Source organism: Diplotaxodon limnothrissa, linkage group LG12, assembly GCF_057381915.1.
Source record: "Diplotaxodon limnothrissa isolate DT_005_m linkage group LG12, D_limnothrissa_male_GT1.1, whole genome shotgun sequence".
In the NCBI taxonomy this organism is placed as follows: domain Eukaryota; kingdom Metazoa; phylum Chordata; class Actinopteri; order Cichliformes; family Cichlidae; genus Diplotaxodon; species Diplotaxodon limnothrissa.
This window is the reverse complement of record NC_140607.1, coordinates 24,231,520-24,246,797: the sequence shown is the minus strand read 5'-3', so window position 1 is coordinate 24,246,797 and position 15,278 is coordinate 24,231,520. Positions and strand designations below refer to the sequence as shown.

At 40.1% G+C, this 15,278-nt stretch overlaps 1 protein-coding gene across 1 annotated transcript in view; it reads right to left on the bottom strand.

Annotated features, from left to right (window-relative positions):
* Nucleotides 1–15,278, bottom strand: part of ccser1 (coiled-coil serine-rich protein 1) — a 127,850-nt gene that overhangs the window by 71,901 nt on the left and 40,671 nt on the right. Inside the window, exons 7-8 of the mRNA XM_085367368.1 lie at nucleotides 11,967–12,141; nucleotides 4,763–4,840 (exon numbers count right to left, since the gene is read on the bottom strand). Coding sequence (XP_085223494.1) covers nucleotides 4,763–4,840; nucleotides 11,967–12,141 — 253 coding nt within the window. The remainder of the gene's footprint in view (nucleotides 1–4,762; nucleotides 4,841–11,966; nucleotides 12,142–15,278) is intronic.

Below are 15,278 nucleotides of genomic sequence, written 5' to 3'. Positions count from 1 at the left end.
TTCTTTAATGAACACACTGGTGGAGTACACCTCTAGCGGCAACTCTAGCGTGATTTCTTTTTTCTGCTACTTTCTTCTAAGATACAGTAGAATACTTTAACTGGGACAAAATCTGGTAAAAATCATGTCATATGCATTGGGTCTAAATTAAACTAGGTCGCACTGTGACACTGCAGCCTCTCAGGTGGATACCGTAGATTATTTTTACACATGCCGAGTCGTTTTCTAGAGTGCCAGGGCAAATTCTCTTCTTCTCAGCCCTCCCTCTTGTTCTTCTTCCATCTTCACGCAGTATTTCTCAAACACCGGCTTCTTCTCTATCTCTCATTCATCGCTTGGTCTCGCCTCCACCTCTTGCACTCCGGTGTTTATTTCCTCCCCTTTTCCTTATCAAGTTAATGTCATCAAACTGAATGCTTTGCTCTTGAATGGCTACACTTCAGCTATAGCTCCCACACTTTTCCCAGCAGCTTTTCTCCCCAGGTGATTTAAGGGGCTTTGAATGTGCTATAGTTGTTGGTCTATTACCGATCCAATGGGATCTTCCCACACAACCATCTCTTGGTTTTGCAGAGAATGGTCCAAAAAAGTGTAAATATCCATTCCTCTTGATGAAAAACTGGGATTAACTGGAAATGTTCTGTTTTTAACTGAGGCACGATACACACTTCCAAAGTCGAGATAAAATCAAACGTAGACATTCTAACACAAATCTACAGTACTCTGATTGATCTGTACATAGTAGCACTCCAACCTTTTTCCACAGACGGGAAATTACAGCTTTTAGGATTGAAAGCCTAAGCCAGATGGTTAAAGTACATGTCACATAATCCAAATGTCCACGGTTCAATTCAATCCAGTGACATTTGTGACATTCTTCTCTGCCTCCTCAACATCCACTGTCACATCAGATAAAATTACCCCCAAAAAGAAATTTCAGGTTTCCCCTGTCCAGTCAAATAATCTTTTGATTATAGTCAATTTCCTGTCTCCAAGTCTGTTTTGGATAGTTTACTGAAACCATTTCCTACTCTTTTCTACCCCATTTGATCCCTTCTTTTCAATGGGTCCATGTTCCCTGTCTGTCCATCTGTACTTTTCAGCCAGAGCTGCTGTCAGCATGCAGTGTCCCATCCTACATTTTTAATTTTTCCTTATCGTCCAGCTGCCACTGATACAGCATGTAGGTCAATAAAGAGGGCATACACTCACACAAACATCCACTCTTTGTGAAACACTAACACGCTGTGACAACTATACAAACACAAAGTCTATATACAGCCCTAAGATTAAGTGGTGCACACATACAGGTGCCCTTAGTGACAACCAAACGCAGTATTTGTTGGCAGTGTGTCAGTATTTTGTGGGTAAGTATCACTAGACTGTATTTTAAAAGACCTTTACCAGTGTGTACATTCATGTATGTAAAGGGAACTTCATTATGTTGCAGTTAAAAAAAAACCACACACACACATCAAAGATGAGAACCACAGAGCTGATGGCTCTACTACGCCTCCCTCCTCCAACAGGCTAACAAGACCTCTGATGTGACCCAACTAAATCCAGGGGGAAAGCTCGACAAAAGACCTCCCATGGCAAACTTAAATCCCGCTCACACACAAGCATGCACTTGAGCAATGATGCACATGCTCCCTACAGAGATTAATAAATCTCATCCAGATCGCACGGCTGGGATGGACAAGGTTGACAGAGGGCATCTGGAGCCTGTCAAGACAATCAAAACACGTTGCCCCTCTCCCATTCTATATCTGCAACTCTCCTGCTTTTAATCATCCTTTTTCCAACTCTTTCTCTCTCTCTCCTTCACTCTGCCTTCCTTGCTGCTCTGCTCTCTTTCTTCCTATTTGATCTTTTCGTGATTCATTAGAAGCTGATGTGAAAAAAAAGTGTTAATTGTTCTGATATGGGTAAAACTGAACGAGACACATGGATCAAAGGAAGATTCAGTTTTATATTTTTGATCACACCGAGCCTGCTGTGTTCTTTTAATTAAACTAGCTGGCTAATTGAAGTGAAGGGTTGGCTATGGAAAAAGAATAACAAGTGAGCACTACAACTTTACTGTGCATGTATTAAGTGAAAGCATAAGCTCTGTTTTTGTAAGATATAAAGCTGGGCAATGGCGTGTCCAGCGGGGTGGCCCCAAACCAGACTGGCCACCCCAGGTGCCACCCCAAAGGCAAAACAATAAAATTCAATCAAATATCAAATGTCCGATTATGTTTTCACGGTGACGCTCAGATATCCGAGTGTAAGTGAATGCAGCATCGCTTCTGCGCTATGCGCATCACGTTAGCAAAGGTAGGAGAGCCAAGCGCGAAAGATGGCACTGCAGGAAACAATTTTTCGGTGAAAGAAAATGAGGACAGAATAAATGTCCCGGTAAGTAATATTAAGTTTGTTGAGTTTAGTAAACTTCGGTGAAATTAGAATACCAAGGAAAAAATAACACTTAAAGAATTATTGCAGCTGTGGAATATTTCAGACAGTATGCTACTGAGGGCAGCTAACATAAGAGTTATGAGTTATAAGATATAATCTAAGTCGTAACATTGCTGTATGGAGCTGCAAATTTGGTTGCAGGTTAACATAGCTGGACTGGCCATCGGGCATACCGGGCATATCCCCAGTGACTTATTTTTTATTTTTTTTGTAATGGCATGAACAATGAGAGGTGGTGGATTGGCCAGATGCAGGTCGATGTGTAGAAATAACTCCGTTGTTTGGTGGTGGCTATGACGGGGCTTCCACAGAGGCAACAGGTGGATGAGGGAAGGGGAGGCAGGAGGAGAGACCCGAAGCAGCCGCCAGTCCGAGTGTCAGGTGAACTGAACTTCAGGTAAGAAGTTATGACCTGCAGTCTATCTGGGTCAGATATGAACTAAGTTTAGGTGGAGTTTATTTTCATGTTGCTGACTTTTTACTGTCAGTTGCAATAACTCGTACTGCGTTCTAGCCAGTTTGACGGAGTTTTTATACAGCTGGGTGGGTGCTATGATGTTACTGATACTGAACTTTATTTTATTCATAAGGTTAGTAGAGTTGCCAACGGCTCCTTAAAAAAATGGGATGGTCCCTCATTCAGAGAAAATATTACGCGTTTCGTATTGAGCTGAGAAGAGACGCAGTTTGTCCCGGACTTTAGCTAGAATGGAAAAAAGACACAAAGCTGGATTTATTCTGTCTTTATGCTGCACAGCTGCCTCTTCTCTCATTCTCTCCCCCTCCCTCTCCTGTTGCTACTTCAATCATGAAACTGATCAATGATCAGCTGATCGGCTTTTCTCTCTTGTTTGTTTATCGCCCACTTTGCGCCAGAAAGAGGAAACCAGCAGATATTGCGCTAAACAACAGCAGCACGTTTAAGCTTGATCAGCTGTTGTTAGAATGTATTTAATATTAATTTCTAGTATCAGCTGATGTTTGCTGGAGCCACAGCTGTAAAGCTGCTGGTCATGATGTCTGTTTAGATATGTGGTGAGAGGGAAACATGAAGATGAAACCAGGAGATGTCCTTACTGAACCATCAGAGCTGAACAGGTGATGGAGAAACAGGTTTACCTTTTAGGTGACATGAATGAGTTGAAGTTATCAACTGTTTCTGAGAGATAAATAACACCAGGATCCTTTTTTATGTAGCTGACAGCTGGTAACTGTGCAGGGGCGGGTCTAGCAAAGTTTTGCCAGGGGGCCAGGTAGGGCATTAACAGGGAAAGGTGGGCACAAAGAAATACTTTTCTTTCTTATTCTCATTTAAAATACCTAGTTTTTATTAAATAATTATCTAAATCTTACAACCAAAGTTTTTATCTGACGTAAAATGTATAGAAATCATACATATACCAAAAAGACTGTACATCACTGTCACAACAGCATTTGTTTTCATTCAAAGGCTTTATGGCTTTACTACCTGGTGGGTCGGTCTGTAGTCAAAATGCCCGATTTTCTGTCCCAGTCCAGCCCTGCAGGTTAATACTGGCAGTGTCACCATGCCAGCTGACTGTATTTCATCATCAGCCAGTGTTGTTCTTTATCAATATTACCAAAGTTTACGATAAGGCAGCATAGAAAGTATTTACTTGCTTTCAGGTTTTATTCAAATGTTAGTCTTTTCAGTTGTTTCTCCACTTTTTTCCTGTTTCAAAATCAAACACCAGTTTGTGAGAAGATTATCTTCTTTTTTTAACAGGCAGATAAAGTTTTGCATTGGCATTGGCTAATTTGTCAATTGTTTGTTACAAATGTTCGTATTTTAATTTTCAAAAATGTTTTTGCCCAAAACATATGTGCACTATATGTCAGTAAAAATACTATGCAAATATTGCTGTCCTTGAATGCTGAGTAAACACTGACAAAGCACTGATTGTATCTCTTGTACTTTATCAACGCAGTATCTAAAAACTTTGCACCGTAGTGGTTAAAATCTCATTCTAATAAGAGTTAAAAGTGCATTTGGTTATTAGGTTTATAGGATTATTGAATTATGGTTAAGGGTTGGTAGAAATTTTTTTTTAAACATTATCTGCCAATTAAATCTGCCACCCTTCTCCAAATCTGTGCCCCTACCTGGCCCCCCCAACAAAAATTTTCTAGACACGCCACTGAAGCTGGGAGGACATTTTTATTAATATTTTTCATTGCCTCACACTTTTAATGCATCTGTAAATTTGATGCTTGTAATACAGCCGTTCTCACTGAACAAATAGCTAAATTTAGTATAAAACAGACTGCTCCGTGTTACCTTAAACGGAAGAGATTTTTCACTGCAAGGGCTGATGGGTAGAGACTGAAGGCTGCTGGCAGGACTTGTCTCTGTGCTCTGCAAAAAGACAAAAACACGGCTATAACCAGAACATCACGATGAGGTCTGCGTGCTGTACTGTGCTGAAGATAAACCAGTCAGATGCTTAAAATGACAACATTACAACATTAAGGAATTTTGTTTTTACTCTTCTTTTTCTGCTAAATATATTCACAGTTAGGCAGTATTACAAAAGCCTCGCTAAACATTCAGTGTGAAAACAGACGAAGGTATAAAAAAAACATTAGTTCTGAAGACAGGTGCTCATTTTCATCCTTGACTTTCCTTTTTTTTTTTTTTTTTTACAGAAAATCTGATTCATCTATATTTGAATGACATCAAAAATGTAAATGTAGGTAACATGTCTGTATCAGAACAATTTCATGTTGCCAGCTGCATTATTTTCACCTGATTTCTTACAAAAGCTCTTTTTTTCTGATGACAGTTGTGATTTGACACTTTTTGGCACTGCTTCTCAGCACAGTTATCTAGTGGGCAGAGAGCAGAGGCAGCCAGAAGGGGATCCAAAATGCACACGCGTACACACAAACACACAGCCTGTTTTCATGTGACAAAAGGAGCATGTGCAATCACGTACAATCTGCACACAGGTGCACAGAAACACCGTCCCTTAAGAAGAGCATATGCGGGTATATAGATCACTGCTGAGGGCTCCTGATGGGTCATATGGGAAAGCAGAGAGGAAAATCGTGTCTCAAGCTAGGACTGCTGCTATTGGTGTACTTTTGCATGGTAGGGACATGACAGTACACAGATGGAAGATATGACAAGATACATGATATAACAAGAGAAGGAAAGAGGAAAGGTAAAAATAAGTATCATCCAAAAAAATAAAACATTATCTCCACTTGAATATTCAGTGAAGTCTATTCCTTGCCATATTTTGCCCTTTAGGAGATTTATATGCCAACTAACCCCACTGTTGTTAGGCGAAATGACCAGATACAGTAAGAAGTCTATAAAAATTGGATTTTTAGGCTGAAGTTTAATCATATGTGCATAGTGTTAGCCTACTTTCAGCTTTTAAATAACCTAATTTGACAGATGGTTTCTTTCACAAACATTCTGAGATGATGTTGTCCGTGGCTTTCATTTTAAAAAGGGCAAATACTTAAAAAAAAAAAAAAAACATACTTGGCAGGTGATTTGGTGAGTGTCTCCCTATCATGACATTTTAGATCACATTACTGAATCATATGAGGAAGTAAGAGAGCATCAAAGAGGAAACACAACATCCTGCTCTCTAAAGATCTTTGAAAGATAGAAAGCACTTGGCTTGCATTCTTTGCTCTTCTCTTAATTAAGATAATCTCCACTTTTGACAACACACATGCTATAGAAGCGGTTACACTAATCTCCTAAACAATCACACTTAAAAAGCCAAGTTGGTCTGCCTGCAGATGCACAGCACAGCCACTACAAAACATGACATGCCCACTTCACTGTTACAAGGTTAGGTTGGGATTGCGGTTAAATTCATTTAATGATAATCTTAGAGTAAGGTTAGATTAAAGTTATGGTTACTTGTAGTCTGCAAGTCTCTCGGCACAGCTGCCAATGTTTCCTCCTAAGATGCTGACTTGGTCTGATCAACTCAGGATCAGACACTTAGCCTGACAAGATCAATTTCCTTGCGATTGTGATCTTGCGAAACTCACAAGATTCCAGCTGTCTCATTGGTTTTGAAGGAGGTTCTGAGAAACACTTGAGCCCAAATCTTTGCACAGCATAAACTTGATGCTTTATTGGTTTGGCTGACCTTTTAAAGAAGCATGCCTCCCTATCAGAGTTATAGGTGTGCTGTGGCGTCAGGCCCTCAATGTGTCATTGGTGATCAATGCCTTTTCCTATGTAGACAGACAGGCGTGTACTCAGTGACACCCCCCTAAACACACATACACACTCTCACTCTGTCTCCTTCTAACACATACCCATCCTCTTTAAGGTCACCCCTGTCCCACAGGCCTTAACACACAACTGTCCCCACAATTAGACGTGGCTCAGTAAAAAGGCTCTTAGATTTAGGAATTGGCTGCCGGGGAGCCATGGATTTAAAGACTGGCACTACACTGAAACTAAATGTCTACAGATGATGAATGGCCTAAGAAAGGAAAGCAGGTTTTGTAGTTTGATGCGCACCTTTAATCACATCCACACATGAGTTAAATCAAGAAATGAAAACCTTCAAATAACTCACGGGGCATTCATACCACCTCGCTCTCTGACAGACATTCGTCTTTTTTATAGAAATTGCTTTAAAATACTCTCATGCGATTAAGCGAGGACATTGAATTACTCCGCTTTGCTGTGTTCCACACCTATCTGTACAATCCAACACAAATTTATTTGTAGAAGTTCATCAGAACTTTTGGAAATGCTGATGATTCTGAATGACACTGTTCTTTCCAAAAACTGTTTTAACAGATTTGGATGGCACAATCGGAACTGCAAGAAACACCATTTTCAATGTCATTCTGTTATATCCGCATTCTAACAACGTGGTGGAGGAAGCAGTCTGAGTGTAAGCCGTAACAAAAAGTCAGTCACGGTCTTCCTAGAATCCATCGCTGACACTGACAAATGGAGATCACCATAGGAAACATTTCTGGACACAGACAGTGGCATTTTACAAATGTTCATCCATGCAGCCGACAGAAAACACTGTTAAAAAAATATATATCTGAAAGGAGTGTTCATGGTTCAAATTGTTTGTGTCTGCATAATGATAAGCATCTTTTATTTGTATAGGACAATCCTTTGTTATTATTTTTGACATCAAATCTTACTGCTTGTGCTAGTATTTTGATTTTTATTAGTATCGTTTGTATCATTTCAATTTGAAATCGGAAGCTATATAAATTGTTTTTCCTCAATTTTTTGAATTTTTGGTGCCATAAGAAATTTTTATCCAACCCCACTGGAAAATACGTTCCTCTTAACTAACTGATGAAAAGAAAATTCTTTTAAAACAGTTGTTAATCCTGTTCTACAGATATTATAGTCTATATGTTTATAAAGAATGGGAAACTGCATCAATTTACATCAAATAAGCTCACAACAGCTGTGTGCAGCCCAGTCGTGTCTTGATAACTTTTACAAGCTCCTGAATTCAAAGGTGTAGATCGCTCACAGATAGGCTGTCGCAAAAATCAAGGCTGGATTCTGGATTAAAAGGTCAATGTTAGGTGTCAATGTAAACTTTCAATTATGCAAATCTATTTTTTCTGAGACGTGATGCTCTCACATTCAAATCTTTTAATGTACTTTCAATGTTGGGCTTTTTGATAAGCTCTCCAAAGATCTTACTGTTTGGGAGTTGATATCTAAATATGTCGGTCTCTGGGGCTTTGAGAGTCTGCTCTGTTAATCTCACCCTCCATCTTCCATGAATTGTTGCGATGTATCAACTAGGTTCTTCAGTAAGGTTTCTGCAGTGGACCACTGAGGCCTACTGATGAGCCTTCTTTTTTGGGGGGAAAAATTATTCTTGCAAAAACCCGCGCATGGCAGGGAAGAAGATATGCAATAGTGTCTCCAGTCTCCTGGGAACCCAAGTGAAATCTGTTTGATGTCTCTAGAGCCTTGGGAGCTGAACCACAGGGAATTCTGTGTTTTGTTTCCACCTGCCATAACTTTGACATAAGGTTAAGACGTGGCGAGTTCTCTTTCCTTCAAATCATTAAAGTTTAGTTCATAAGTCTATAAGTTTAGTTCTGCAGAGAATTTCAACTCAAGTAATCTCTGAAAGCACCTAAATTGAGTGGTTTTGCATGTTTTTGGGGCACTTGAAAAAACAATGGAAATTAGACAGAAGTCAAAAACACAGTAATCTGAATTATATGGTCAACGTTAAGTAACTGTAAAGATTTTCCAGAATTTCAGGCTATGGTTTTGGGGACTTGAGGTTTTCGGTTTGAAATACATTATAAGTGAATTTCCATAACTTTCCATTTATTTGCAATTCAAAGAAGACACTGTAGAGATGTAAACCCATGATAGTATCACTCTAACATGAGTGCGGAACAACACATCTGAGCTTCAGTACCTCAAAGCAGCTGAAAATAATGACCAAAGTCCTTTTCAACAATCACAAACCTATGGATAGTTGAAAAATAAAAATTATAATTTTCAACCCAGACTGATGAAATGCTCAAAATTTGGGACTAATTTTTTAACATAAGTGAAGTAAGTGAATTTTGATTAGCTATATTTCAATTCATTGGTGACTTAAGCTCAATTTAGGGTTCTTATTGAGCCTCAAAAGTCCCCTAAATTGATTAACTAGTGTGTTACTTCAGAGGGGAGAATTCACAGGTCTGCACTGAAAGCTTGCAAGTCAATAAGCATAATTAGGTGAAAGACAAAATCTTTGGGTATGTTATGGCCCTGTCCATAATCTGTTTTGGTGGCTGTTGTTGTCTGTTCCTTTAAGTCTTTGCAGGTCCCGGAGTGGATGAGCTGACGGCTGCTGATTGGTCCCCTGGCCATGTGATCTTCTTCAAATCCCTCACCAGCAGTTGTCCCGGGGCAGCCACTGACAGCAGCAGCAGACCTGACCCTGGCCTCCAAAACTTGAGACTTTTGTGCTTGTGATTTGTGCGGCTTCTCTGAGTTTTGTATATAGTGTGTATATTAGCTTTCATTGTACATAGCACATTGTAAATAGCACTGCAACAGAAGGGGTGAGCTGCCGTATTGTTTTTCCTTGCACTGTTTTCTCCTGTTTATTTCAGTTAGGGAGTTAGGTGTAGCGCTTGTCTTTTGTTTGATGTTTGATTTCACATAGGGTTTTAGATAGCACCTCCTCCTGACTTAGCTTGTTTTGTTTGTTATTTTGGCCTTTGTTCACCCTGGAGCTTCATTTTTGCAGTGTAGATAATAAAACACGATTCACTAAGGAATTGGTTTCCCTCTGTGTATGGTTTTGGGGACCAGGGCGGGGCAGTCTTTTCAAACTTATGTTGCGTTCCTGTACCCCTAGACTGGGGCGTAACAGTAGCCTGTGGACAATCACCACCATAAAGTGTCTTTTGATTTCATAACCTCTGATAGGGTGACACAGCAACGGGGAGGTCTTCTCAATCACCAGATGTAGGTTAGATTAGACATTAGATAAAAGAATCTCTATGTGACCTTGATGCACGTAATGCATGTAATACAGTATGTAATAATGATTTGATTTGAAGTTGAATTTCCAATAAATAAAGTAAAAAGTGAACAAATTACAGTCCGTGCACCTTTGCACACACAGAGGACTGACAGCAGGAATTCTAATCCCAAAGTTTCACATGCCAGGTTCCACATACTGCAGAGTTATGACCCTGTCTACTTGGCTGAGCTTCGGCCCAGTGATAGGACGTTTGAAGTGGACAAAAGTGTTTGACAGTGAAAAGTGTTGGCACCTGCTATTGATTGGCAAAAGCAGACACAAGTGTACAACGGCAAAGGTGAACGCAAGAGGCTATAAGTTAAGTTAAACAAAGCCAAAGACCGGGGCTCAATACCAGAAGGTCAAGCAAATGAAATGCAAAGAAAACAGACATGTCGAGTCACCCTCCCCTTGTTGCAGAATGGTTTATGTCTGCTTTTGGAAGGTAACAAAATTTGCAAGTTAATGACACAACAGAGCAAGCAAAGAGGGCAAAGAAACGCCTCTTTCATATTCATGTTCTGCTGCTGTGTACCCTCTCTCTCTGTTGCACTCCTTTAGTTTTTTTCCATCACCACTTTAGTTTACCTCTCTCTCTACAAATTATTATTTCATTTACATGTCTCATGTCTCTCTCACAGAGGTCCTGGGAGAAAAACAGAGATATAAGCAGGAAAGAAATCAGGAGAAAGCTATATATATGCCTCTGTGGACTGTAATTCACAGCAGGCTTTGATCTTAGTTTAGAGATACTAATGGTGTGGTTTTAGGGAAGGTCTGGTCACCCTTTTATCTTTTTGTGTATTTGTATTTTGAGTACGGGTCTGTATAATACTTCCATATATGGTTGGGGTCAGTCACCCATGTAGATTTAAAAAAAAAAAACCAAAGCATCAGACAATCAAAGGTAATGGATGTTCTTTCTAAGCTTATGCTATTGCTAACATCCCTTATTGGTATGTTGGCATGTATTATACACTGCCAAAGGGTATTAGTGAAAATATTAGCACTTTCACTCTAAAACAAAACATTCACCGTATATATTAAACACCATCAACATCCCCTTCCAAATGACTCCTACTGACACTGTGCTCGCAAAACTTCAGAAAACAATCATTTAGGCATCTGTCATTTTCAAGCAAAGTGTTATGATCTTTCTGGATCCTGATTTGGACTAAAATGTAAAACAAAAATTTGCATCTGCATCTTGTAATTACCCGAGACCCCTCAAAAACGTGTGGAGTCTGGCATCTAAAGAGGATATGTAAGTGCAGAGGATGGCAGATAATGTGGCTTCCTGGTTTATATTGTTAGACCTTGTAAAGGTATTCCAACGTGTCAGTGCTTTACTAAGTGACTGTTTCAGCTAATCATGTCCAGAATGGTTTGGATGTAATTTAAGTTGGTTCCAAACATTCACACTGAGACACACACATAGCCTGGGGTGAAACGTTAGCTTTAACCAGGCTAAAACATTTAAAGAGGAGATTTATAGCCTGAAACAGGAGGGATAATATGTGTGTGTTTGTGTACATGTAAAGCATAAACTGGCAGATACTTAAAGTCTCCCAGTTTCCCCCTCTAAACGTAGAATCTGATTAAATTAACAAAACAAAGTGATTAAATGGACCTTTTAGAGACGGGAAAGCAACCACTTTGACCAGATTTCATGGAACTGAAATAGAGCCTGATTAAAATAGGGGGTGAAAAATTCGTAAGAGCAGCGTGGTGCACAGTGGTTCCAGATGAAATTGCTTTTTATTGTTTGCTAGACCCTTATCCTCACTGGTTTAAAACAATTTGATGCGTTTCAAACTTGATAAGGGCTGTCGGTGTGGTCTACCTTATGTGCTCTGTAGAAGCCAAATATGCCAGACTCACTAAATGTAAAGCTAATCTTCCTTCATTTGTTTGTATGTCCTTGTCGAGAAGAGCTTGTGTGCTGCTGACTGTTAGCCATGTGCATTATCTCACCTCCTGCAGTGTCCGTCTCAGCCTTAGAAGCAGGGTTTTGACAGCAGTGCACTCCTGCTGCATGAGTCTTAGTGGAAGGGTTTCCAGTCCCAGAGGTAAAGGGTCATCTTCCTTCCCCGTGCCCAACCCGGCGCTCCACTCAGCAGGCAGCAGGCTGGTTGGACGGCAGGGTTCCCTAGAGGAGAGGAGGGATGAACAAAAAGAGAATAGTACATTTTTTTGTCTATGAGTCAGCATGAAAACTTGATCATAAACACGTCTTCCCCACTGTTCTCCACTTGTGGAATCTCATCATTGCCTTCGCTGGTTAGCGATTATATAGCTGACCCATTACACAGTAAAGTGAAGATGCCAGCTGCTTCTCAATACCCCAGTAATTCCTTGAAATCTGTGTGATACCATGTGTAACAAACTAAAGTGCACAAACATAGTCCGAACAATAACTTGGCAGAATGCAAAACAATAATTTGTAGCAATTAGATGCAACGTAGTAAACTACTCCTTCTACACAACCTTGCTGCATAGCATAAAGCTGTTATTCACAGTATTTTAGTCTGATTGAAACCCAATGTGAACATTTTGAATCTTTGATCTTTATTATTTCAGAGTCATTGAATAAAAAAAATAGTCCATTGCTGCAAAAAATAGTTGGCTTTAAAAAACACAGAATGAAAAGAAAATGAGAAAGACAGAAAAAAACAAGAGAAGGAAAATTAAACCAAAAAAAAAGTGACAGTCAGAACCGACTGTCACAATACACAGCAGCTACCCCACAGGATCCACCGAGGACTCGATTTTAATGACAAGTCATTTCTACAATAATTCTTTTTAGAGAAGGTTTTAAATCAACAACGTGAGGCGATAACAAACTACCACACAAAACAAAAGGTCCACCTTATCATCCTGTATAATGAAGTCAGGGGGACACTTCACTACCAAGAGATTTGTGGACGTCCACAAGAAAGTTTGAATGTTACGTGCAGCAGAGCTGACCGTAGGTATATGCTGTTAAAAGTCCCAGTTTAAGGCTGGACTATTAACTATTAGCCTCCGAAAGAGGCAATGTTGTGATGGCACAGGATTGGATTCAAACACACACAAACAACAGGGGGGAGTTCAACCAAAGCCTTCTTGTAATTATCTGTCCCATTTGGGAACACACTCCATTAAACAGTAAACAGGTCTTTGTACCAGCATGTCTTTGGTCTCCGGTGCGTGGCCTCTATTCCTTGTCTCACCTGAAAGTCACAGCATTTAGGAAAAAAGGAGACAGATTTTTGGAAGGGATTCTTACAAAGAGCCAGACCTGCTTGGAGCATCTTTCTTTGCCTTCCTAAAGCTCAATCCATGCACCTCGGGCTCTTATATTAACATAGTCATTAATTGCTTGGAGTCTGCTTTACTCCTTTTGCCAGTTTGCCACATTTCCCTGCTCGAGATGTCAGACTTCTCTATAGTCCACCAGACATGAAAACAGTCTCCGAACAAAGATCAAGACGTTTTTATTCTATTTTGTGGCCGTGTGTGAAAAGCATCGGGAAAACAAAGCACATCAGTTTACTTTATGATAGCTCTGCACAAACATGACGGTAATTGAATGTCTGTGGGGCTACTGATGTGGTTTGTAATTCAAATACTTTTTTATTGAGTGGTAGAAAAAAAAGATATATTTTCTAAACAGACATTTTAATTCCCCGGCATTCTCATTTTGGGATTAGCACTTACCTGAGGTTAACAATTTACTTTTCAGACAACAGCAATTACACAAGCAATTAACCACAAAACACACTGGAACACTAACTGCATTCATGGGCATAACTTTGTAACCTAAAGGGTTACATGATCCGTAGATAAACATGATCCGTGGATAAACCTTTTGTTCTGTTTATGCACTTCTTTGCCTTTTAAAATGCAAGCCATCATCAATCCACTGGCAAACAGTCACAAAAGTCTCTGATCCATAAAAATGTGGCGCTGACTCTGACTTGGACATTTCGCCAAGTCTTCACTCTTAAAAGTTCCTATTAACACGACTACACAGAGCTAGATTGTTTGCAAAATAGACTTAAACTATTTCAACTATTAAACTAGAGTTGACGTATTTCACACAGAGAAATAACACCGGAAAGCAACTAGAATAATCAAACTTGTTTCAATAAAGTAAATTCCTGCATTAACAGTTCTCTGCCAGGTTGTGATATTTTGACAGAAGTGCATAAAGGGGGATTGTGTATCTCACCTTCTTTATGACATTTTCAAAAGGTGAGCCGAGAAATACCACCCTCTTGTCTGAAAACCACACAGACAACCTCAGAGTTCACAGTCTGCATAACAAGAAAAGAAGAGGGATGGAAGACAGTGGAAAGGCAGACATGGTAGCAGAAACAAGAAGCTCTTAATCATCAAGAGCCCATGTTCACTTTCACAGATTTAGAGGGAGGTTCTAAAAGAAAATCACCAAATAAAGAGCAGCCATGAGCATTAAGTCAGCCAGAAAAATCTACTTTTTTTTTATTCTCTTTTCTTTCTAAAATAAAAAACATCACAAAAATATCGAACAACATAAGCCATTCTGAACACAGCTCGGTGAAAAGGTCAGGCTGAATCGCACCCTCGTACTTTCTTCTCTGACTGTTCAACATCCCACCCCTCTTTTGCCTTTCTTCCCCCTCCTCTATATCTGTCTAACCCCACATTGTCGTGCTTTTTCTATTCTTCAAACCTTCGTCACTCTCTCCAGGCTCCCACCTCTGTTACTTCTCTTTTGTTCCCCTGCCCTTCCCTTTCCCACCCCCGCCATACCCCTCACCTGAGTCTGCGTCTTCCATCTCTACAGCTCTGCCCTTGCCTCTTCATCTTTTTCACGTATTCCTCTGACAACCACTACACTAAACTGATGCAGTATCAAAGCCTAGGTGTCCCCCTGGGGATACTGCTGAGTACCTCATACAAATGTCGAGGAGGCCTGCTGTCTTTTGAGGACAGGTGAGCGCTGTCTGTCAACTAGTCAGATGAGATTTTTTTTCCCCCCTCTTTCTTAAACTGAATTATTTGCAGCTTTTTGTTCCTGCCTGGCATCTCTGAAAAGAGTGAACTTTCTCCATTTATTTCTGGCTCCACTCTGCTATTCAGGTAGGATGAACAGGGGGTAAATAAACAACAAATGATCAATCGTGCAGTCTCTGATGTGTCTCTGATGTGTCAAATGGCACAGTGCGGTTCCAAAACAACATTTTTGAGGGGGGGGGGGGGGGGGGGGGGGGGGGGGGTGTCTTCACAAGGACGTTTTCTTTATGGTTCACTGCATCTGCA